The 26,893-nt window shown below is 40.3% G+C and overlaps 1 protein-coding gene across 1 annotated transcript in view; it reads left to right on the forward strand.

Moving 5' to 3' along the window:
* The window catches only part of ATAD5 (ATPase family AAA domain containing 5), a gene marked incomplete in the record, with an annotated part of 853,119 nt that overhangs the window by 580,015 nt on the left and 246,211 nt on the right, over window positions 1-26,893 (forward strand). Inside the window, 1 exon segment of the mRNA XM_044068042.1 lies at window positions 79-224. Coding sequence (XP_043923977.1) covers window positions 79-224 — 146 coding nt within the window.

Raw genomic sequence — 26,893 nt, forward strand, 5'->3', positions numbered from 1 at the left:
ATTTGTGCTTTCTTGATCTTTACAGTTTTATTAAGTTGTATTTTTGAAATGTTTTCATCTGATGAAATTGTCTTCCAGATGTTTGGAATAGTGATGATTTTAAAGGCAGCAGCTCTGAAGATGAAGATGAGGAATTTCTTTGCAACACTGTACTTATAACTGGCCCTACAGGCGTGGGAAAGACTGCTGCAGTATATGCTTGTGCAAAAGAGCTTGGATTTAAGGTTTGATTATTATATCCTTTGCCTGTTTTATGTTTTATTTGCTTGATGGCAGAAGACAGTAAGATTATCTAGTCTGCCTTTCAAGTGCATTTAACATCCTACTCCCTCCACCCTGCTTCATTTTCATCCTTCCCCCACCCTGTCACATGCTATCTTAAATACTTACATGGATTCTGTCCCTACGACACATTCTGGTAGTTTATTCCATGAGCTAACAACCCCTTCTGTGAAGTAGTCCTTCTGGAGATCCAGAGAATAAATGGCTTGTAGGAATGGGTACAGACAGCAAACTTCATTTTTTTCCAGAAGTTTAACTGTGTACTGCTTACTACAAGCAAAAATGTATTTATGTGGTTATTTTGCATCAGAAACTTCCTACTGAACAGTTTGTACGCTTCTGTTTCACAGACATTTGATATCCATTAAATAGTAGGCATTATAAAAATGACATGGAGTGTTTCATTCAGATGAGGAGGTTTTAGAAAAGGAACTTCAGGAGCATTGGTACAGTTTGCCTGTCTGTAGCCTAAATGTTGAATTCACCAACTCAATCTGTTTCTGCCATTTTTGCAGATATTTTTTTTTTCCTTGAGACAGTTATCGGATGCTTGTGTTAGATGAGCAGGTGACGTCAGTAATTGCATATGTGTGCATGTAAAGTTTTTGGAGTATAAGGATTTATTTCCAAGAATGCTGTATTAAAATTAGCTTGTTTTATAGGTTCATAGGTAGGTACTAGGCTATCGGCCCTGGGGCCTATCTAAGCCTAGCCAAAAAAGTTCTCTGGCTTGTTATTTTCCTGTGCCCCTGTCTTGCAGAGCCACAGAAGTGATCCCCGGGGTGAATTTCCTATTTCCCATCCAATTGTCAAGATTTTTCTTAAAGAGGGCTAATAAGGAGCTTTGCTTGACATGAATGGGTAGTCTGTTTCAGAGCATGGGAAGTCTCTGGGACTGGAATGTATCCCTCCAGCATGTTCTGTTTATTGTGGTGGCAAGATTTAGGTCCCTGGATCGTGTGGCTCGGAGGAACTGGGCTTTCTTTAAGTGTAGCATGTCCAACAAATCTGGGTTTGAGATGGCTTTGTATGTTACTACTGAAAGATGCAGATTGTCTTTTTTACATAGTCCACACCAGTAGAAAGTTGCAGATCTTTTGTGATCCCTTCCCATTCACTTCAACAAGTCAGGATGTCTTCAGGCAGTAACTTGATATCTAATAACTTTCCTAGGTTCGAACCGCACCTTTCTGTCTCTCCAGATCTTGTGTACTGCTTGTACTGAGAGACCATTCCTGGCTGACAGTGTTCTACTCAAGCGTATGTGAGTGAGCTTTACTTTTTGATTGTTTTTGTAACTGCTGATATTAGTTGCTTTGGATAGTTGGCTCACTGGTTTTAGTCTTCCCTTGCTGTATGTTAGGCCGTTGTTTTTGTGCTTTCTTTGATGTTGTTTTGGTTAGTTTAGTGAGGTGTGCCTTATGGTGAACCTCCCATTGGCTGAACTTGTTATGGCTGCACCTCATATAGACATTTTGCTGTCATTGCCTGCTGCGGTTAGAGTCCAGGCAGCAGTAAAGCTATCCTCTGGCAAATGTACCTTATGTGTGGTTTGCCTACATAGGTTGCGGGACATGTGGATGCTTAGTGTGTGATGTATAGAGAGTTTGGATCAGTGACTGTTGAAGAAAGAACTACTAAACTGACTGCTAAGGGCTTGTTACCAAATGAATCCACCTGTAGGTTTCTAAGGGCGAATAGAAAGGAAGAGGGATGGTGGGGGATGCACCAGGTGGTGGTGGTTTAGGTCACTGTTGCAGTTCTTTTGTACTGGTGGGACTTAAGCCACTGGAGACCCATTTCTTGCTGCAATTGCTGTGTGTGTGTGTGTGTGTGTGTGTGTGTGTGTGTGTGTGCTGTTTTTAGTCTACTCTGGAGCTCAGTATAATTTTCTTAGTGTTTTTTATTTCTTATTTTTGCTGCTGTTGATAGCCTTGGTTTGTGTAGTCAATCAGATGTTGCAGGTATGTCAGATCCCCAGGAATGGCATTTCTTTTTGTAGTATGCAGATTCCACTTACAGGCTTCCATTTCAGCCCTGAGCAGAATGCTAAAGGGCTGTAAGATTTATTTAGGGATTCACTCCTAAAATTGTTAGTAGCACTCATTGCAGAACTATTTGGCCGGGAAAAAAAGTAAGCTAATCATAAGGCTGTCAGGATCACTACAAGAAGAATGGCAGTAAGACCAAAAGGGAAGCATGTAGGATCCCAGTATCTTTCAGTTTTATCCATCCCTCTGCCAGAAATCTCCACCCTACTCTTATTCACGAAATGATAGCAGGAAGAGTAAATTGGCACCAAAAAAATCTGAGATCATCGCATCAGGCAAAAGAGTTGTGTATGCCATCTTAGTTCAATCCAGATCATAAGGAAACCCAAGATATCAGGCATTTGTCATGAGTGAGAAGGTTAAGACTACTTAGCCCCCCTTACTTCAGGAGCTGATACCACTGGGGATAATAGAACCCATACCAAGATAGAGTTAAAACGGAGCTCTACTCAAAACCTCTGCAAGTCTCTAGGAGGGGAAGGGCCATGGAGGATCATCCTGGACCTCTCAAGACTTAGTACTTCTGTCAGGGTCCCAAAATTCAAAATGTTAGCATTGCCGGACTTTCTTCCACATGAAACCTGATGGACACCTTGCTTAGCAGGGATGCCTGCTTTACACATTCCTATCTGCAAGAACTACAGATATTTCCTCAAATTCAAGGCTGGGGAATGCCACTAACAGTTTACACCATGCCCTTTCAGACTGACTATTGAACCCAAGATTTTCACAAAGCGTCTGACTCCAGTAATTGTTTTCTGCAGAGCAATAGGGTTTTCCAATCTACACTGTGTAAACAAATCTCACGCAGTCCTGCATTTCACCACAGAGTGTTTACAAGTCTTGAGTTCTGCTTCATCATTCATAAATTAACCATCACTATTTCCAAAAGAGTACATGGATTAGTCCAGATAAAATAATTTTAGCTAGCAGCTCTAGGAAAGATTCTCTCTCTGATACCCTCCCTCTGGGAGGAATAAAGACGCCTTATTGAAGTTCAGGTAGATGTTCTTCGCGTTTCACTGTTGCAGTCATTACATTTGGGTAATCTGCTGGCAGGTTGCACTCAGTCGGCCTGATTAACAAAGTCTTGGGTCCTGCGTCGGTTGCTGTCCCTTCTTCCATGACATCAGGTCGTCAGGGGTATAAAACATGCAGCCGCCATTACATCAGTCTTTCTTGCCGCACGGTGCCCAAAACAGAAGCAGTTCACAAGTGCCGGCCGGCCGACTCCTGAAATTTTCGTTTTCGAGTTTCAGAACCGAAGTCTTCAACTAAAAGCTAAGTACCCCGTTGGGGAAACATTTTCTTGCTCCTTACCGATGTCAGTAAAAGTTAATTGCATTACTTGTGGGAAGCAAATACCTCAAATGGATTTTCATTTGTACTGTATTTCTTGCCTAGGCCCTGATCAATAACGTACCTTGTTGTTGGTTTTGTGCTAGATTTAATCAATGCACTATTAAACGTCGGTATATTTTTGCTTCTAAATACTTTGGTTCACGATTTAACTATCCAGAAATGTCAACAGTTAGCAATCCGACTACCGGAATACCTAAAAAAAGCGCAAGGAAAAAGACCGACAGGCCGTCGAGGTCTAAGACTGACGACGCTTCTCCTAAGCCAGTTGCTAGTTCGCCGGTACTCAGTGAGGCGCTTTCGCAGCCCCTGATGCCCGCTACTTTTGACTCGCAGGCCTCTACTGAGACCTGTTCGGAGTCCGGTATGTCGCGAGATGCTTTAAGTATTGAACCCGCCCCGCGGATGTCTCTACCTTGGATGGGTCCGGAGCCACTGTCAGGCACTGGCTTCTGAGGATGTTTTAGGCCTAAAGATTTGTATATTAAACCAACGCCATCTTCAAAATCTAAGGCCAAAATCTACTTCTATGTCTAAAAATCTGACGCTTGGGCCACGTGTACAGGCCCCTATGCCTAAAAAACAAATGATCAAAATGGCTGAAGATTTAATTACCCTGATCAGGGGTAGCCAACCCCCTTCTTCTAAGAGGCCTAGGCAAGACATGGATTATGAATCTTCTGAACCGGATTCTTTTTCTTCTGACTTTTCTAATGAACAGGATTTGTCTATTCCTACTTATGAGGACTCTGATGCAGAAGATTCCATTCCTTCTGCTTCTCCCCCTGAGGATTTCTCTTTTGGGGAAACTTTACATACTTTACGAGAACATTTCCACTGGGAAAGTCAGGATTTCTCAGAATCTAAAAAGAGACTTAGGGATTTTCTTCTTCTTCTTCCTCAGCATAGGCCTTTGGCTATACCTCCTGTTCTAGACATTGTTGATGTTTTTTCAGAATCTAGTATGGCTCCTGATTATCTGCCTCCAGCTCCTTGTAAGCCAGACAGATACTACAGAGTTCCTGACTCTCACAAATTCCTTTTCAAAAATCCCACTGCTGATCCTGAAACCATTTCTCAGGGTCCCAAAGGCATTAAGGCCTCTACTGCTAAAAATCCTACTCCTTCTGATAGAGATTCCAGGGCACTGGATAGATAGGGTAAGAAGGTTTACACGTCTGCAACCATGGCAGTCAGGGCTTTAAACTGTCAGTTTCATATGCTTAAATACCAACAGCATATCATGGGACTACTTAAACAGAAAATTATGTTAATTTCTGACTGTGGAAAATAAAGATTTACAGGATATATTGCACTCAGCTGAACAAGTGGGTAAACATACTTTGCAATGTGGTTTTGATTCTTTGGAGGCCTCTTGCAGGGCTGCTGTAACTGGATCTGTGCTAAGAAGGCATGCTTGGCTCAAAGAGCAAACTCTGCCTGACCATGTTAAAACAACATTTTTGGATGCTCCTTTACAACAGAACCGTCTCTTTGGTAATAAGGCTGAAGAAGTGTTACAAAAGATGAAAGATAAAGCTAAATCTATGCAAACTGTGAAAGATTTCTTACACATGCAACCTCCAAGATTTAGTAGGCACTGGCCTACTAAGAACTGGTCCTTTCCAGTCCGCTCGAGAGCTGCTCAAGTCAAATCAAGACATTGCAAAGGCTCCAGATTTCAGTCACAAGGAACTTTTAGAACAAAACAATGGGGTGCTTCCACCTCCAAATCTGGAAACAACAAGGCACCTCCCTATGGTAAGTGGTCTGAATGACTTTCCTCTACAATCACCAAGCACTTACCTGTTAGCCACCCCTTTGTGGGGGGAAATTGGCACTTCATGCACAAAACTGGCAACTTATTACCCAAGACAAATGGGTTTTAAATATAGTATTCCAGGGATACAGATTTAATTTCCACACTTTGCCAATCCCAAATGGTTGGCCAGATCTGCCCCCAAATCAGTGGGCAGAGGCCCAGAAACAAGTTGTCCCTCATGAACATGGGGGCTATTCATCCAGTACCAGAAGAGGAAAAGGGACAAGGTTTCTATTCAAGACTTCTCCTGGTACCCAGAAAAGACAAATCATGATGTCCAATTCTGGACTTATCCACTCTAAACACATTTCTGGACATTCCAAAATTCAAGATGCTGACTCTTCAACAGTTACTACCTATGCTAGGCAAAGATGCCTGGTTGGTAACTCAAGACTTAAAAGAGGCTTCCCTGCATATCCCAATCTGGGAATCTTGCAGAAGATACCTCTGCTTCAAAGCAGACTACTTGCATGACCAGTTCTCTGCACTGCCCTTTGGTTTATCTACTGTGCCCAGGGTCTTCACAAAGTGCCTGAAACCAGTAATTGCATTTTGCAGTCAAAGAAATATTCAAATATATCCATACCTGAATGATTGTCCTTGTTTTCTGCCTGAATCAGACATTCTTCTAAAACATCTGGCGTTTGTAAAAAGGGTTCTAACTTGTCTAGGGTACACCATAAACGAAAAGAAATCACAACTGGTACCCTCTCAAAAATTACATTCCTGGGTGCAGGCTTGAATACAACTGCCCAGATGCCTTACCTTACTCCAGAAAAGCAAATTCAATTGGTAACTTACTTCAAACAGATGGGCACAAAAACCCTGTTATCTGCAAGACAAATTCTGCAAGCCTTGGAGTTCATGGCCTCCTGCATTATTCTAATTCCATATGCAAGACTGCATATGAAGAAACTTCAGTGGTACTTAAAAAGTGTATGGAGTCAACATTGTCACAGCCTGGAAACGATGATTCCTATCATACCTTGTCTGCAACTAGAGTTCCTATGGTGGGCAGAGGCCTGCCACCAAAACAAAGGACTGCCATTCACGCCATCCCCTGCCGCCCAAACCCTAACTACAGACACATCAGAGTATGCTTGGGGGGGGCTCATCTGGCAGGGAAGTGCATTCAGGGCAAATAGAGCCCAATTCAAATGCACCTACATATCAGTCAGAAAGAGATGCTAGCTGTACAGAATGCACTGTGACGGCCTTCAAGGACTACCTTCATCCAGGACAACTAATGATAAAAACAGACAACACCACAGTTATGTGGTACATAAACAAGCAGGGGGGGACACATTCCTACCCCCTTTGTAGACTAGCCATGGCATTGTGGAACATGGCCTTGACCTACCAAATACAACTACAAGCTCAATTCCTGCCAGGAAAGCTAAATACTTTGGCAGATGAACTAAGCAGAAATCTCATGGACCCACACGAATGGAAACTGGAACCACAAGTTTTCAACATGTTGACACGCAAATGGGGGAGCCCAGACATAGATCTTTTTGCCTCACCCTACAACTATCAGCTGGACAAATTCTGCACAAGAATTCATCACAAAAAAGCTTGGTAAGTGGATGCTCTATCATTCAGCTGGAAAAACCTGTCAGTCTATGCTTTTCCCCCTCTGCCTCTTCTCTCCAAAGTTCTATTAAAAGTCAAACTGGACAAACCAAAAATTATTCTGATTGCTCTAGAGTGGCCTCGCTAACACTGGTACCCATTCCTGCGCAATGTCTCACACCTTCCTACTTGGCACCTGCCTCAGACACCCTACCTACTGTCTCAGCAGAACTACCAAATTTTGAATCTTGCAGCGTGGCTAATCAACTAATTTAACCCTTGGCATCCCTCAGCAAACCTGTGATGGATGTCATTTTGGAGGCTGGAAGGCCTAGTACTAGAAAATCTTATGCTGACAAATGGAAAAGATTCTGTGCAAGGAACCAATCACAAGGAATAAGCACAGCAATGCCCAATATTCCTCAGATTCTGCAATACTTAACTGAGATATGCTTCACAAGGGCCTATATTTCTCTTCCATAAAAATCCATGCCTCTGCCATTATAGCTCATTACAATACAGAACCTCCCCTCTTCTCTCATCCTCTGCTAAAGCAGTATCTCAGAGGGACCAAAAATTTAAGACCTCCCAGGAGAGCACCTACTCCTGCATGGGACCTCAATTTGTTTTTTGGAAAAACTCACGCTCCCTCCTTTTGAGCCAGCTGCTACTGCAGACCTAAAATTTCTTTCCTGGAAAGCAGCTTTCCTTTTAGCAGTCACTTCAGCTAGAAGGATTTCAGAATTACAGGCTCTTATGGCAGTGGAGCCTTTCATTATTTTTCATCGGCCAGGGTGGCTTTCAGGACCAATCCAGCTTTCATGCCTAAGTTGGTATCCAGTGTGGCTCTTAATCAAACCATTCACCTGCCAACTTTCTTTCCCAATCCACAGAACAAGGGTGAGCGGATTCTGCATTCATTTGGATGCACACAGACAACTTAGATTCTACTTAAACAGGACAAGATCTCTAAGAAAATCTGAACAACTGTTGGTGGCATTTGCTACAGGGGCAGAGGGAAAGGCTATTTCAAAGCAGACTATTTCCAAATGGATAAGCCATTGTATTCGTTTCTGCTATACGCACCATGGTAAACCTATCCCCAAGGGGATCAGATCTCATTCCACCAGGGCTGCATCTACTTCTGCAGCCTTCCTCAGAGGGGTTCCTACCAGGGACATTCTAGAAGTTGCTACCTGGAGCTCAGTTCATACGTTCACCAAACATTACCATTTACTTCTCTTCTCTAAATCTAGAGCTGGTTTTGCCACTGCTGTCCTGCAGGGCCTTATAGCTGCTCCTAATGTTGTACAAATCCATCCTCCCAACCATAGCTTTGGGATTCTACCCAAATGCAATGACTGCAACAGCGAAACACAAAGAACATAGTACAGTTGTGTACACTTACCATAAATGTAGATGTTCGAGTGTATTCACTGTTGAAGTCCTGGTTACCCACTCTCCAGCCCCCTGTTTTTCTCTTACTTATACCTCTCCTTTCCTTTACTATGCTTAAAAGCCTTTTTGGTGTATTTGCTTTTGATTGGAGGTATATTTTTTGCGTTTTATAATATATACATATATAAATATATATGTTTTGCTTCCTATTTGGGAGGCACCTGATATCTGGGGCAAGAAAAACTGATGTAATGGCGTCGGCTGCATGTTTTAGTGCCTGCTTGTAAGCGGTTCATATACATGATTAATGTGAACAGTCCCCATTCTCCTTCCTGGTAATGACAGACCTTTTTACGTGCAGGGGAGCTAGTCACTTAGAACTACAGTAGGTGCTCCCATTTTTTTGAACAATACATGCATCCAGAGAAATGGCTTACAAGTGGAAACAAGTCACAGTGCTCATTCACCTATCTTTTGCTTAAGTTCTTGCTCAGAGTCTGCCTGTAATGTCACATTGTATGCATACAGCAACTTTATTGATCTGTCCCCTCCAGGCTGTTTGCTAATGTAGTCCATCACCAGTATGAACAGCAGTGGGCTCAGAGCTGAACCCTGATACACACCTACTCCCACTGGGAAACCCCTCTGTGAGACCTTACACTGACTATACTCAAGTCATTGCATCCTTGTACATAGCGTGCACTAATTGTACAAATGTTTGAGACTGTAAACCACCACAGGAATGCCCAAATTGTCTTTCTTGGGACCTTGTCCCATGCTTTCTCCAAGTCTAAGAATGGCTAGTTGGACTCTTTCTTCGTCTCTAGCTTCTCAAGCATTTGTCTCACTGCAAGCATCAGATCAGTTGTGCTGCATCCTGATCTGAATCCAAACTGCTCATCTCTCATCTTATTTTGTACTACTCTGCATATTCATTTGTCAGTCACACTCTTCAGAACTTTCATGCAGTGTGACAGGAGTTTGATACCTCTTTAGTGCCCACAGCGAGTGTCCCTTTTGTTTTTCAACACTGGCACTAGTGTGCTTTATTCTTTAGTCATCTGGGATACTCCTTTCTCTCCATACCGCTTCGAGTACCCCCAAGGAACTGTTTCTCCTGTATCTCACCAAACATATTTATTATATCTGCTGTGAGCTCATCTCAGCCTGCTGCTTTCCCGGACTTCATTTGCCTTTAGTGCTGTTCTTCCTTCTGTGGTGGGCTCCTCCTCTACAGCTACTGTGGAGTTTTCTTCATTCAGAAGCTGCTGGAAGTTCTCCTTCCACCTGCCTTTGAAGTCCTGTGGACTGGTAAACAGGTGTCTGTCTTCTTCATCTTTCTGTCTTTGCCTTGCTCTACTGGGTCACTTTCTAGAAACTGGTAGAGTGTTTCTGGTGCCTTGTTCTTTGCTATTGCAACTCCTTTTGTAGCCTGTTTGCTAGCCAACCAGTATTCCTTTCTAACCTGGACAGTCTTTTCTATCTCCCACTTTTTTCCTGCAGTCCTTTCTTTTCAGGACTTCCTGGACGACTTCATTCCACCATCAGCTTTGCTTATGTACCTCATTACCTGGCTCAGCTACATATCTGTCCTGTAGTCCTCACACACACTGTTTTGAGGTCCTGCCATTCATTCTCAACTCCATCTGTTTCTTCCTCTTGTTGAAGTGCTAGTGCCCAAAGTAATTAATTGAACTGTTGTGTTTGATCTGCAGTCAACTTCAAATCTTCAGCTTAGGCTGTCTTTACCTCATAGTCATCTTTGACCACTGCTTGCTGAATTAATAATAACAACAACAGTAACAGCCACCATCACCTTCTCCTTAGAAACAGCATTGGTTATATACTTCCACACTTACAACTGTTTCTTAAAATTTAATTTTATTTGCTAAACCTGGTAAGTGGTTACACATCACTTTCATCCATAGCTCAGGCCACAAGGGTAACAGTCAAGATTACCAGCACAAAAACAGCATGGTAGCTACTAAGCAGCATCTTTTGGCAGGTGGGAGGAAATCAGAATGTCTTAATGAAACTCACATAAATGTAAGGGAGAATATGCAAATCTTCACTACTTGTTCAACTTTCTGCAATACACTTCCCCATAAAATTCTTTCCCAATCCAGACCTACCATTTCCTACCGTTAATCTTCTATTTAAATGCCCTCCGCCCCATTTTGCATGCAACTCTGAAACTAATGCAGTACCTTTGAGTCACTGTTACTGTTTCCTGTTTTAGCCTAGTGAAATCATGTTTCAGTCCACCTCTAAGTATATATGTTAATACTGATGAAAGAGAAATTTTAAACATACTTTGAGACAGTGACACATTTTACATTTATGAACTATTTCTTTAACCAGGAATCAGGGGGGGGGGGCACAGCAAACAATTACCTGCTCATAAGATTTAAAAAAAAAGACCACAGACTGGATGTGGTAACTTGCAAACTTCACTGATATGAAGTCAGCATGAGACTGAGAGTATCTGATCTAAAATTAGAGAAAACATTGGATGTATGCAAAGCAAGTGAAACTGTAAGTGTACCGTTTAAAGGTGTGATTGTGGAATTTGAGATGTGCAAAATTAAGGCTGTTACTAATAAAATCAAAACAAAGCCTATATACAACAAGGATATTTCCTGGCAACACAGAATGGTACCCAGTAGAAACTGTGCAGTTATAATCATATATAATGTATGCAGTTTTCTAGTCCCAAGGAAAGGTAACCATTTTTATCAAATTTGTAGGCTCTTTAGATGGTAAAGTATGCCTATCTGTCAAGATTTGCTGTTTTTAAGTCTAAAGAGGAAAGAAAAGCTAAAATGTATGGTGTATGAACAGAAGTCAGTACAGGATTCTTCTTAATAAGAGCACAACCTGGTAAAAAAAAAACTTACAGTTCAAGGTAGAAGTGTTATTTTACTGGTAGAGAATGCAGCGTTTGGCTCTTTGAGATGATAATATAGTATCAGTTAGCTTTTTTACCAAAGGTTTGCATGAGGTGCATTTTTACTAAAGTTTTTATTTTTACTTTTTCTAATTTTATTGCAATGCTTGATTACTGACTCATTTGCAGAGTGCTGCTGCATTTAAAGATATTAAATGGAACTGCCTTAACTTGTAGTTACACTGCTGTGCTGCTTTCTTTTCTTTTTTGTAAATCAGGAACTTATGTTTTGATGGATTTGCTTGTTGGCTCCTTACCTTGCTTTTTAGCCTTGCAGCTCCACTAGTTTAAAGTGTTGCAGCTTTGTAGCTCTGTTTTGTAGTTGTGATGTTTTGATGTTAGTTTTTTTTTTTTTTTTTTTTACACGAGGATTGCTGACATGCTTATTTAGCTTTCTACACCTTTAGTTATCAGCCATCTGTTGCTTGATCTCATCTAGTGGCTGAACTGCTTTACCAGCTGTGCTGTTTTCTCGTTTCAAAGCATTTATTAATTTTGATTCTACAGTCTTTCCACTTTTACACTGAAGTGTTTTCATCCAGGAATTATTTGGTGCTCTCCATTTTATGCTTTGCTGACTAGATTTTTTTGGCTTACTGCCTATAAAATTTTGCTGTGTATTTAATTGGGTGATCTGTTATAAAATCCATAATTCATATTTAAGGTGAATGCATCTGTTGCCTCCTGCAGTGTAGCAGAGTTTTGAATGTTTTGCTGCCCATAATTCAGGGTTAGAGCTAAGAGGTCATTGTAGGTCACTCGGTATCTGTCAGCTTTTAAGCTCCAGTCTTCATCAGAAGATGAGAATTCTGCTCTTTTATCATTATTTCCAGTCTATTCTGCAGCTTAGTGAGGACTGTGTTGTTTTGAGGAGCCTTGTTTTGTGCTATTTTATTGGCCATTTTGTGACTGCATTATTTTAATATTAATCTGTTTTTATATTTTCCTAGAGCTTAGTGATGCTTGCTGTCTGCACTGTGGAGTAGGATGGTGTATGTTTGAGGGGAGGTTGTCTTGGAGCTTCAGGCATTTTATCCTTAAAGGCTTGGTGTAACTGTGTTCTGATCCTGTTATATATCCCATTTTGAAGAAGCGTGATATAGATGTTCATTATTCTCTTAGGTCTACCAGATGTTAGGGTGACCAAGCCCCCACCCCCAGGATGAAATGTTAGTCTTAGCCAAACACTGCTTTTGTGTGCCTTACATAGGGAGCCAGTTGGATTTAATGGACAGAGATCTGGAACCTTGGCATCACTGGTTAACTATGCAGGTGCTTTACTCAAATGCATGGCCCATTTTCAGCAGTACTGGTATCTCAAATTTGCTGCATGATGCTGACCTTAGTTTTATCACAAAACATGATGGCATTAAAAATGTAGAATATATTAGGCAGCTGGAGTGACACCTCCTGGTTTTCCTCAATACAGCATCTGAAATTGGGCAGGATTGGGTGTAAGATAGCAATTAGATACCTCTGTCTGCTGTGGAATACAAAGCAAATATTGGAATTACCAGTTCTTGAGTATGTTATGGGAACAAGCAATCTGTCTTCTCTTCATTTGCTTTCCACTAGGTAATACAAGGATATTCAGGAGTTCATGACCTTGTTGACTCTGTGTTGAGTTTTGCAAACTGTTTACTGAATGACCTCAACATCTTTGATGAAGGGTCTATGGCCTTAACTCTTAATCTTTTTTTTTTTTTTTTTTTTTTTTTAATGAGGGTGTCTGGCTTTGCTTAGGTGATTGTCTTTTACTCTGAACTAAGTATTCCACATATCTGTATCTACCACTGAGTTGTAGTGGTAACCCCAGTCATGGGGCAACACCATCTTTTTTTGAGTCTGCATTTACTTTACTCCAGTTACAGCCACTGATCTTGAGCTTGGTGAATGCAGGAATGTTCATATTGCAACAGATTGGTTTGCCCATGTCTTCCACTAATTCCTTTTGTTATCCAATACAGGTGGTCCAGATGAGTTGCAACTTATAATGCAGCTGTACATTCTTTACAGGAGGTGGTTGCCCCACCTCTTACAATGTTCTGTTCACCTTTTACCAAGTTAATCATGGGTTTATATATGGAGTTCCTCTTGTTTAGGAGAGGAGAGAAGTCTTGAACATTAATGGAGATGTACTGGCTTCTTTGATTTCAAGCTTAGGATTGGTGAACATTGTGTTGATCAAGCAAAAATATCTGTAAAATGTCAATGCTCCCAGCTAGAGAGATTTATACTGGATCAAACTGACCATTTACACCTCTTCTGGCCAAGTAACGTGGTCTGTTTGTCCACCTTTAGAGCATTTTCTTCTGGAGAATGTGACTTGGCTACATAATTCTTTATAGCTAAGCTGGCATTATTGATGGCAATTTTGACTTGCACAGTGATCTTCAAAACATGCATCTAGTACTTAATAAAAGACTCTGTATTGGATACAGTGAGAGTTTCAGTTAACTGGCTTCTTAGAAGTGGTCTGTTTGGTCTCAGGCATGCAACTTGTTACCTGTTGCCTGGACCCACTCCCACCAGAACTGACTTTCTGGCTTTTCTTTACGTCCGTGGTCCAGTGATTGATCAGATAGTATCTTCTACACTAAGTACTTGGGGTTGCATTTCTACTTTAAGAATCTTCTAGTCATCCCAATCAAGACATATAACTTTGGTCATGACCAGCTGCCACTCTAGCTCTAATCTTCCTTTAGTAAGTAAGGTTTCTGAGAAGGCTGTTTTCATAGATTGATTCTATTTTGTACAAGTACTATGTTCGTGGTTGTTTCCAAGCTTGTTTTTCCACTAGACATAGAACTGGGACAGCCCTTTAAATCTTAAAATGTCTGTTTTTGGTGAGGGATTATTAGTAGTCATTTGTTTAGTCCTATGTCTCTCTCTCTCTCTCTCTCTCTTGCATTTGATGCATTGAATCATGACATCATTTTGGATTATTTGAGGACTTTACTGTGAAGCTTCTGGTACTGTCCTACTATATTTCAGAGTGTACTGAATGCATAATGTCAAGGATTACCACTTTGTAATCCACAAGATATCAAAATATTGTTGTTCATGGACAAATTTCCATTATAAGAAATCATTGAGGGAGTTGCTCAGCCTTACCAGTCCTTCCCTCACGTTAACTTGTCTGTTGCAGATTCTTTAGTTGATCTAGAGTGCATCAAAAATTGAACGACCATTAAACATCTGCTGCTCAGCACCTCACAAACTGTCACTATGATGACTCGCACCACTTTAAGGGACTTGGCATTTAGTCTCAATGATAGCAGTTATTTATAATGTTAATATATTGGCATTAGTGAAAAATCTTGATGTGGTTATAGAAGGCAGACTGATGCTCTGGGACTAGACGTCCTCTTTTCTTGGATCATCTTCTTTCCTTCCAGGGATCATCTGAACATCAAGCACTTTCTTCTATTAAGAACCTTTTTGTGATGGTGCCCTGGTTTCTTTGTGTCTTTATTACTGTAACTCCCCTGTACCTGGGGCTGCCTAGCAATCTGGTTGATTAGGCACCCTTTAATTACCTTCATACTATTCCAGTTCACTTTTGTACCATCTTTAAAGTTTTAATGTTAATTTATGTAGTCCTACATGAGATGGTTTTCCCATTATCTCAAGGAGCTGTCCGTTCACTTCTTTAATGTCTAGTTAGACCCTTGCTTTTTTCTTCCCTTGAGTTGCTGGATGTTGCTTGACAGCTTTGTTACCAAGCTCCACATGTCTGGTGTCTCCTCCCCAAGTGACTGAGGAAATCTAAGTGCTGTCTAGCTTCCACATGTTCCTAAAGTCCATCTCTAAAATTTAGGGTATGATATTCTTTAACTTTGAGGTTATAAGATTTTAATTAGAATTATAACTTCATTTCGCTGCACTTTTTTGCTCCCTACAGCTGATATTTACCTGCCACTAGTTTCTCTCCATGCAGTTTAATTGCTGTCTGGTCTAATTGACCTACCTTAGCCTCTCCTAGGCTCTAGCTGCTGAAATTGGCAGTTACTATATATAAATCTGTATGCAGTCTTCCAGTCAGAAACCAAAGCCAATGCACAGGTCAGTTTTTACTTGTATAAAAGAAGCCACAAAATGTAAACATTGGTTTCAAATGATAAATGGGTAAATGCACTATATTGCAAGGCTTTTGAGAAATGTGGTATAATTTCAACTATGCAGTTGGAGAAACTTTGTCATTTGTGCTGGCTCCTTCGATTATTGTCACTCTTGAAGTGACACCCCAACCCCGTGTGCAAATATGTGAAAAGGGGTTGAGGATGGATGGATTTCTGTTTGGCAGTTACAGAACGTTTCTGCTAGCACTACAAAGAATATAGATATTAGCACATCAGAGTTAAGCAGGCTAAAACTAAGAAATGAAGCCATAATCAGGATACATACATTTGAATGTCATTTTGAAGAAATTTGGTGATGTAAAGAAATGTGGTGATTTGTTTGATTAAATTTACCAGGTGAATACTTCATTAAGATTTCAGTATAGACAGCATCAGTAATGCATGCACCAAGGAGAGTACCTTCAGCACTTTGAGAAAGAGAAAAATGGAAATGAAAAGAGTAGTGAGTCTTTGTTCCGATTGTTAAATAAGTGGAGCCAAACAAATGGGTGAATATTAAGATTATAGACATTATGCACAAATAAGAGAAAACCAGAGGGATCCCACAAAAGTCGATACTGGTTACGAGCAAGGCACCAAACAGAAAATCTCTTCCATTTGGGCACGCATGATTTCCTGGTATGAGTTCCTGGCCTCTTGCAGAACCCTAAGCACAGCAGCAGGTGCATCCGGATGATGCTCAATGATGGTGTACAGGCAGGCAGCAAGTTCTGAGATATGTATGTTCGTACATCATCTTTATGCCCTACTCCTTGAGGTGGGGAGCATATGCATGACGTACAATGTCTATAAAATCCTAAGGCTTTGGTATGCTGGACAGATGTTAGGCTACCCTTGGCAGGGAATTGTTTTTGTAAAGAATATTGCAACAGTGAAGAGAAGGGCATCTGCTGTTGTGGTAAGATTTTACACAACTGGTTGAAATCCTTGGGTTTCCTTGTTTTGTTGACTGCTGACCAGTGTGCTTAATTGTCTGTGAATAAACTGCATACCATAAAGTCTACAGGTTTAAAGTTAAAATATTAACCAAGAATGGATTTTTATTTTAACTTGTTTTTGCAGGCACAAGAATATGAAATGCACTGTTGGGCTACAGCAGTTTGGTACTTGGTGCAGATGAGTTAAAGCTATGAGCTGTTGATCAGCTGCTTCCTGTAATACAGCTTTTGATTCCCTCAGACAGTGGTCCTTGGCTGCCCATAAAAAAAGTCATCTGCACCCATTAGGCTGTCCGAAGCTGTTAACAAATTCATTGCACATTTGCCTTTTGTATCCCTGTGCCCTTCACTTAGCCCCTAATTAGTGCATCACCATATTCCATTTGATTATGAATACCTGCATGCATGTTGTAGTTTAATGGACTGCCATATGCATTTTCAATAAATGGGAGTTTCAAAAGAGGAGATGTTTATTGTTGCTCATGTTGTTTTCAGTGTGAGGGTGTTTTGGTCATTAAATGGCTGTAGCTGTTTCTTCTTATAAAATTTTTAATATTTAAATTTAAAACCAAATCTCTGTGATCATTGTAAAAAGTAATCAAGAAAATAGTATGCACAGTGACAGAGTTCAGTGGTGATTTGTGGTAAATGGAAAGAGACAGCCAAGTAATGGGCTATTGGTATGGCTGTGGGTTTGGGGAATCTGGTCTGCCTAAGGTCTCATTTGGCCATGATCTGGCTTTGCTCTTATTTTTCAGAAGCCACAAGCATTTAGCTTCATATATATGCTGTCTTTTTGTTTTTCTGTATTTTAAACCAGGTAAATCAATAACACAGGAGCACTGTCAGATTAAGCAACTTAATCAAAGTCACATAGAAGGAAAATGGAGGTAGAAAAAAAACAAGCACTGTACCCTTGACTGCAGGAAACTGCTCACTAACAGTTTAAAGCCTTAATCCCCTACAGCAACTGCCAGGCTTCACTTGTGTCTTCATTTTCTGGTAAATCACCACTGGCTAAAAATCATTGAGGTTTATAATCCTTCAACATTGCCAGTTATTATGGTTTTATAGTTTTTGTTCAAATGTTTAGAAAATGTGTTACTGCAAAACCTGTTCTGTTAACTTTTTAAGTGAATTAGAGTAGCTGAGCCAAGTCTCTTAACCCAGCAGGCCACATTTCATCAGAATATTCAGTGCGCGGGACAGATTATTATGAGCAAAGCGAGACCACTTATTAGGGGAGTAATATAATAATGATGATAATAAAGAATGGTGGATTTAGTCTACACTCGTGTTTGTGTGTAACCTAAAAACAAACAAGCAAAGAAAATCAAACTATTATTTGCCGTAATGCCTGGTATTACTGCTCCCAGAAACTTTGCACTTCTTGACTGCACAAGTGCATCAGTGTTTAGCACGAAGGATTGAGCAGTGGCTACCTTCAGTGTTGAGTTGAGATGTTCATCAGTAAGTTGAGACCTAAGTCGAGGCTTCTTAAAGTTCATAACAGAAAAGAGTTATTGACAGACGTGGGTACTGCCGAACATTGACATAATCTTTGAGGCCAAACATTTAATTTGGGGATATGTTGGCCAAACATACTGATAAAATGTGCCAGTATCAACACTTGAAAATTTATCCTTCAACAGAATTACACTGGAGCTTAATTAGTTCTAACTGAAACTGTTCTGGTACCTCATTAGCACTAACATAGAAAGGGTTGCGAAAAATACAAAAATCATGCTCAAAGTTTTTAAACTCTGCAAATCTTTGTCCGAACTCATTCACTAAATTGGAAATCTTTTTGCAGTACATTTTGGTGGTGTCACCATGAAACTCTGGTGTGCCTTGCAAGGACTTCAGAGTTGGAAAGTGTGCAGTATTAGTTGCTGCTAGTTGGTGGTCAAAAAATTTAAGCTTCGGCTCAAAGGCACAAATATGGTCATGTAAATCTGTCACCAATTTATTGCGACTTTGCAGCCTTGTATTCTGGTAGTGCAAGTTTTCTGTCATGTCTAGCACAAAAGCTAGATCTTGAATCCAGTCATTGTTTTTCATTTCCTGCACACCCCTTCCTTTGTCACGCATAAACCTCTGCATTTCACTTCCTAATTCGTAAAAGCGCTTCGGCATGACTCCTCAGCTTAACCAATGAACATCGGTGTGATATCGCATATGTGATATGTGAATTTCCTCCAGCTGTTGAACTGTCTCTGGTTCCGACCTCTCACACATATGAAGTTCATTGCCTTAACAGCATCCATGATATGATCCATCTTTAATGTTTTACTGCAAAGCACTTCTCTGTGAATTCTGCAATGAACACTGTGAATTTGATGGTCTGCGTTCATAGCTAGTAGTTTTTCCTTTAACTTTGGTGACACGCCAGCTTTTCTACCAACCATTTCAGGGCTCCAACTATAGCCAAACTCCTTTTTCATCCAGTCTACACCTGTTTTATCTAGTACACCTACCAAACTCAAATATGTCATCTGTTGTTCCTCCCTTCACTGGTACCAGTTCCACAAATTCTTCAGTTACCTGCATATTTTCATCTACACCATGTATATAAACTGCATGTTGTGCTGTCACTCACAGCTGTACGTTCATCAATTGCTACAGAAAATGCTATAAATTTAGCAACTTTTTCTTTGAGTTGACTGTTAAGATTTTCTGATAATACATTAATTGTATCTGCAGCTGTATTTCTTGAAAGGCTTATGTTTGCAAATGCTTGACATTTTTTAGGGCAATTCTCTTCTGCAGCCACCAACATACATTTGTTTATAAAGTTCCCCTCCAAAAAAAAAGGCTTCAATGACGCAGCTATTTTCTGTGCAGTCTTATAACTTGCCTGAACTACAGAATCAATGGCTTGATGAACATGTTTAAACAGTAACTGCTGCTTTTTGAGTGACTGTTTTAACTCCCTAACTTTTTCTTCATGCAACTTTCCACTTATCCATCATACTTTGAAGCATGAGTACTTCTGTAATGCCTGTGAATGTTATATTCCTTCACCACAGCCATTTTATTAATTTATTTGCTTCTGTTTACCGGGAGGTCTAGTGGGCCAGGGTGAGCCCATTTTTAAGAGAGACCCGGGGAGAAAAGCTCCAAAAACAAACAACATGATAAAGCTACAGAATCAAAATATAGAAATCAAGCAGCGATGGCACAGAAAACATTACAGAATAGGTAATACAATAAAATAGATAAAACCCAAAATCTATGTAACTAGTATTAAGTATGCAAGCCTAACAAGAATGCAGTTGATGACATGGGATAGTAGCGTATGTGTGAACAATACAGTTTACAGTAGAGAGAGAAAGATGGAGAGCAGCAGATTAAAGATTGTGAGAGTGAGGTATAGCCTTAGAGAGATTGCTGTGTAGACATCAAGAATGAATAGAAGAGATGGTAGGCAACTGATTTTTTTTGCTTACAAATCAAGCAAGTTGGTTTTCCATTCAGTTTAGCAAAAAAGTACAAGATTTTCCACTTTTCCTATACCACACAATGCTCTTCATTAACTGTTCTTTTCTTTGAAAACATGATAAAGGAATTCAAAGTAAATGTATATTTGTGTGTGTATATATTATATATATATATATATATATATATATATATACACACACACACACACACACACACACACACATACAGTGGATATATGTAATGCTCCAAATAAAATGACTCTAGAGACAAAGCAAGACTAGTGCTCAAAGGCCAGGTAAAGCAAGAGCCTGCCAGATCACGTTCACTTTTAATACCTATACAGTACGGAGTAGATGCAATAAAACGGCCATTGTTTAAAACATGATTAATATGTTTGACGTAAAAAGGCAGAGGGCGATTTGATTTATTACAAAAACACAATAATACAAAAGTATAAGTGGTCATCTTAAAAGATGAAAGGCTGGATATTAATCATATTATAAAACTTAAGGTAGGCAGGCTATAAGACTGGAGCAGCAAATGTGCCGTGACCGTGTATATGGGAGTGTGGCGGGCCGCGTGTTTGACACCCCTATTTTAGAAGTGTGTGATACAGTTTAATCATGGTATGTGTTTCCTTCCTAGTTAGTAAATAATGTCTTAGTCATTTGTTCCACATTTTGCATGACGGTGTAGTATTCCACATTTTGACATTGGAAGGTTGACTATGGATGTAATTTTGTTAATTGTTTTGCTTGTTGATATGGATGGTATGGTATTCATGATACAAGTCTGCTCTTACCTGTATTTCTTGATGTTGACTGGAGTTGCTTGTTTTGTTTTTTTTTTTTTTTTTTGTGCTGGTGTGGGTGTTGCTTGGCTTGCTCACATGGGGGCCTTGGACATTTACAACTTTGAGTTTTCTCCTGAGAGTCTGTAAATGTTGAAGAACTGGGTATGTGGTAAAACAAGTGTAAAAGTAATCATGATGTGAGCTCCCTCCCTAGTTAGTAAATGTTTCACATGGAAAGCTGACAATGGCTGTAATTTCTTTAATTATTTTGCTTGTTGGTACAATGGTTGTGGTAATGTCAAATCATACTATAGTCTGAAAATGACGAAGCCTCCACTTAAGAATTTAAGGATATTTAATTTTAATTATCTCAGTCATTAAAACTACACATTCTTAAATTCTTCTGCTGATACTTGTTCACAGACTGTTAACATTCAGAATATTATAACTGCTTCATTTAAAATACCAGACATCCAAAAAAGTATTCAAATCCTAGAATGCATTTACCTGTCAGCTGCCTTTTTTTTTTTTTTTTTTGCTGAATGTCCTTAATTTTGCTTCTGTTTGTCCTTTCCCCCTCTTAACATTTTTCATTTTCTAGAAATCAGTCATGATTGCCAATACATGATGCTAGTCATTAGAGTTTTATACTACTAGTTGTTCAAAAGAATGCAAATTGATGCAAAACTTTGTTGGTCTATTGACTTTAAGTGAATTAGAGTTATAATTAAAAATTGTTCGATTTTATTCCCACATTATTTACTTTCTCCAGAAGTCTTGACCAGGTAAAGTTGAGAGGTTTAGTGCTACCCCAAAACATTCAGATCCAAATTATTTCTGTTGGTGGTATTTGCAAACCAGAAATGTAGTACTAGGCAGTTCATGTTGTTGTATTTGTTTGGTACAGTGCTGTTTTCCTAGGAAGGGACTGGAAAACCAATGTGCTCATTCTCAGTTTCACTAGTTCAACAGGTAGCATCCTCTACTTAGAGCAGAAGGCTGTGTGTGTTCTATTCCCACACCAGGTACTTGGATTAATTCTTTCCAGTACTGATACTGCAGTGGAGCATAAGAAAGGTGCTGCACTCCTGGGTGTGCCATCTTTTTTAAGAGATGTTAAACCAAGGCCCCCTCTCCTTGAACTGGTGGCAGTGCACATGAATATAAAAGATTCCATGGCAGTTATCAAAAAGAGTAGGGAGAGTTCACCACTGTTGCTAGCCAAATATCCCCTAGTCAATATAATATCACAGGTCTCCCCTGAAAAGAAGCCATTGGCCTAGGGGAGCTAACACAATCAACAAAAATATTTATAGGTAAATCTAGGTTGCCACTACTTCTGTTATTTCAGTATATATTTGTACTTTAATGATAGTAGCTCAGTGGTCTTTCTACTGTAACTTGATCTTCGAGGTTTTCCCCAGATACTGCTTCAAGCCCCCCTTTATACAGTCATGCTAGACATAAGGAACTATTTTTCTTTTTTAACTTCCACTTAAATAGAATTGAGTAGTGCGAGTCACAGCCATCTTTCATAGCTTCTGGAACCTAGTTCATTTTCACTTTTTTGTGTGAATTTCTCTGTGTTCTCAGAGCAGCTGTTACCTTTTCACCATTAGTAAGTGAGCAACAAAATAGATTAGCTGAAAAAAGAAGTTACGGTGTTGTCCTATTCCCATGTTGCAGTATTCATAACAAGAGGGAGATCCCTGCCTAGGTGACCTGAACGTCCGGTCAGTATACCAAAGAGTTAAGCTACTGCAAGGTACATGCGACGTTGCACATAAAACAGCCAATGTCGGACATAAAAGTGACATCTGCATGTGCCATCTTCTGAACTTCTCTGCCGCCAGTCCAAATCACATCTTCCACCATTCGTCTGATCACCAGAAGTTTTTCTACAATCCAGATAAGTGCCCCGTTGTGGAAAACCTTATTACGCTTTTGCTACTGCATGCTTGTTAGAAGTTAATATCATCCAGGAAGGGCAAGTGCCACTGTGGAAGGCAGATTCTACACAGACAGCCACGACCAGTGTCTCTTTCTGTCTGTGGTCCGATCACGATTACAAGTCCTGTGCTGTCAGGTGTTATTCCCTAAAACACTCTGCAGTTGTTTGTCTGCCTTTACTATATATCTTGAAAACCAGAGACTAAAGAGACTAGTGCTAGGTATAGAAGGTACTCCAGGTCCACTGGGTGAGCCCCCGAAGAAAAAGGTAAGGCCTGAATCTTTGGCTGCACCTCTGATCCTAGATGTCCCTCTCGAGGCCAGTGAAGGCTTGGAGGTATGTATGATATCAGGTTCTTCTACTTTGGTGGGTATTGATTTGGAAGCCACTAGGGAGGGTTCCTTCAGCACGTCCCCAGAGGTATCACAGAGGTCCATTATGGATAAGAGGGAATTGCAGCTAGCTCCTTCAAACGTTCCTTGTGGTACCTCTTCTGCCCCTTGCATTGAGGTTTTGCCAATGTCTGTTATCTGTACAAATGTCCTCTTGCAGACCCAACTGTGATCTCTCTGTCTGCTGATAAAACCACAAAATTATTGCCCTCCTCCAACCTCCTGCCCTCAGATAAGGACAGTAAAATGATGGAGAGAATTGGAAAAAAGGTGTACACTTCTTCCACACTGGCTTTTAGAACCATTAATTATCAGACACACGTCTAAGTATGTTCTGGCCCTACTTTTACAGGCCTCCAGATTGCTGATGGATCTCCCAGACTCTGCAGCAAAATCCCAGATTTATTCCCGCTTGGCAGTTTTATCTCAGGTTACCAGGCATTCCTTAAAATGCAGCTATGACACAGCTGAGGTGTCTGCAAGATCAGTAGCATCTGGTTCTGTCCTCGGGAGATATTCCTGCTGAGAATCTAGCCTTTGCTTAAGGGTTTTAAGGCAAAAACTTATGGATGGCACCACTGGACAATACTGCTCTATTTGGTTCTGATGCTGCAGCCCTGTTCAAATCCCTTCTAAGAGCAAGGAAAAGAACCTTAGCAGCGTAAGTATATTTTTGTCTCCTCCGTTCCTAAATTCCATAGGAACTACCCTTCTAGGCCTAGTTTTGTAAGGAAGACCACCTGTGCACCTTCCCAACAACACAAGAAGGACACATGCAGGCAGAAGCCTCCTAGGTCTTGGCCATCCTCTGCACAAAAGGCCCCCTTTACAAACAAGCCATGTAGTCTGTGACTACCTGGCAACTTTCTCAGAAATCCCTCTTTCCCAGCACTATTCTCATTTCCTTTTAAAATGGACAAAGCATTGACATAGACAAATGGGTCTTGTTCATTGAACAAGGAGGTTCCTACATGACATGGAAAACACATTCCACCCTATATATCAATGCTGCCCCTAGCCAAACTCCACATGTGAAAGTTCCAGTGGTACTTGAAAACACTCTGATCCCAGCATGCTCATCTAGAATTTGTCTTTCCTCCTCTTCCTTGGCTAAAGAAGGAATTGCTTTGGTGGATTCATCAAATTTCTCAGAATCCAGGATTTCCCCTCCAGCCACTTCCACCAATACAAGAAATGTTCACAGGCGCTTCAGATCTGGGTTGGAAAGCAACTCTGAGGAACCTAAAAGTCCAAGGCCTGTAGTCTCCCTCTGTAAGGAAGCAACACATCCAACATCAAAGAGATCAGGATTCTGGTCCTGGCCCTTCAAGCCTTTGGGTCATCTCTTCTACCAGGTCCTTTGAAGCTATTCTCAGACAACGCCACTGTTCTGTGGTATGTGAACAAGCAGGGGGGGAGCAAAGTCTTACCTACTCTGCAGATTAGCAATCCAAGCCTGGGAGATTGCTCTTCAAGCAAAGGTTACTTTGACAGCTGTTTATATTCCCTCAGCTCGAAATGTTCAGGCAGACACACTGAGCAGATTCATGATACAGGCCCAAGAATGGATGATCCACAGACTTTTAGAAGAGCGGAAAGCCACAATAGATGATGGCCTAGAGCACCTCTCCAGAAAAGGAGAGAGTACCCTAGACGGTACTGCATCCAGTGATGGCAAGTAGACCATCCAAGGACTTTGGATCCGAAAAAATCTTTCTTAGTATCCAGGGATACCATTTTCATCAGATTTGAAAATTTATGAGGCATCACTTAAGTCTAACTTGACTTAGAAACTTCTCTTCATTTCCGAGGAGTTTGGAGGTCAGCTGATCTGGACCTCTTTGCATGTTCAAAATCTGAACAACCACAAAACAACTGCGAACAAAGACCACTGAGGGGCAAACAACTGAACTCTACACTTTTAATATGAAAAAAAATAATATATAAAACAAACAATATATGTGAAGCGTTTTTCATCCGGCTTAGTAGCCAGACTTCATCAGACAAACCACAGATAAAATTCATGCCTTATATAGTGAATGACACACCCTCCCTTCTGTTTAATTACAAATTAATTACTTAATTGATCAACTCAAAGGTCACACCAAACCAACTAACAAAAATTGCATGAATCAAATTTAAACATACCTGGCATTTTGAAAAACAAACAAAAGACACTGGAGCCAGAATAAGTTGAGTGCTTTCATCCCGTTTATTACAGAACAACTTCAGAACTGGCATTTTGTATGCTATTGTAAATTTATGGCCCTTGGGACCACTTTTTCGGTGAGGGATAGGACCTACAGGATTGATGGAAGGGTTAACTGTAGCTCAAAATCCGTAGTGTACTTAGCTCAGTGCCAAACTTGTCCAGCTTTCTACGTCAGTAAAACTGACAGAAAGCTCAGAGAAAGGGAGTATGAGCACATACACAACATTAATAAAGGGAAGTTGGAGAATTCCTTAGCTAGGCATTGTGCTAGGTATCCTGATCATACCTTTCTCTTTAGAATTATCGGACAAGTTGTACCTGACATTAGGGGGTGACCCTACCAGTACTGGAAAAACATGAACTGTTATGGCAGCTCTGTTTAGATACAAGTAGACCACCAGGTCTAAATGTAGTAACATCTATAACTTGTATTTTAAAACTAAGAAGTTTGTCTAGATAAGGCAAGCCCCTTTGCGCTGCATTTAGTAATAAAAGAAATTGACATGAGTAGATTTTATGTATATTATAAAGGATGTCTACATAACACTTGTGTAGACTAACTTTTTATATAATTAACATGATTTTAGAATTTATTTCATACTGCAGACATTGTTTATTGTTGGATATAAAGGTTTTAATTATATGTAGTTGCTTATGCAAGAATTAGTAGGATGGTTGAGTGTGAAGAGAAAAAAAGTTGGTTTGATGTGACTTTTGAGTTGATCAATTAAGTAATTAACATGTAATTAAACAGAAGGGGAGGGTGTGTCATTCACTACATAAGCCATGAATTTTATCTGTGGTTTGTCTGATGAAGTCTGGCTACTAAGCTGGACTTAAAGCGCTTCACGTCTATTGTTTTATATATTTTTATTTTTTTTCATATTAAAAGTGTGGAGTTCAGTTGTTTGCTTCAAAGTGGTCTTTGTTCGCAGTTGTTTGTGGGTTTTTTAGATTTTGGATTTGTCTTCACAATTTATGGCTGCTGGAGGAACGTTGAATATTTCCATGGATCTCTTGTCACAGCCTTCCCAATTATCACAACCATTGTCTGCAGAAGTAGGTAATTTAACTACTCTGTTAGGAGTGACTGCTCAAAGATTCGAAGAACTATCAGCATGAGTGGGCAGCTTGTCTCAGCCACACCCACTCCCAGGTAGCGAGCAAAGTAAACGTACCTAACTGTGTGGCTCCAGTTTTAGGAAATGTTACTGCTATGACTCCAACAGAACCGCAGGAGATGAGGGAGAGTACCCCTAATAATAAGCAAAAGACGGCCATCCTGCTTTACCAGACAAAGTTTTACCAGCTGGAGTGACTTCCTCGGGGCTCATTGGTGGCTTAGTGTTCAACCGTTACTTAAGGCAAGCAAGGAGGAGGTAAATACAGGACGACTGGCTGGGGGAAGTATTCCGATAAGAGCTAACCTTGACAAACTAGACTATAAGCTACTAAAACTTAAAAAATTACAATTAGAATTAAACTACTTTCCTGAGTGCAGTAAAGAAGGGGTTGTACCGAAGGGTCTCTGGTCCTGGCAATATCAGACAGGACTGGAGGCAGGAATGGAGTTTCGCACTGAATTAATCCATC

The sequence above is a fragment of the Protopterus annectens genome, chromosome 4.part0 (assembly GCF_019279795.1).
Source record: "Protopterus annectens isolate FY-2018-M chromosome 4.part0, PAN1.0, whole genome shotgun sequence".
Lineage (NCBI taxonomy): Eukaryota > Metazoa > Chordata > Ceratodontiformes > Protopteridae > Protopterus > Protopterus annectens.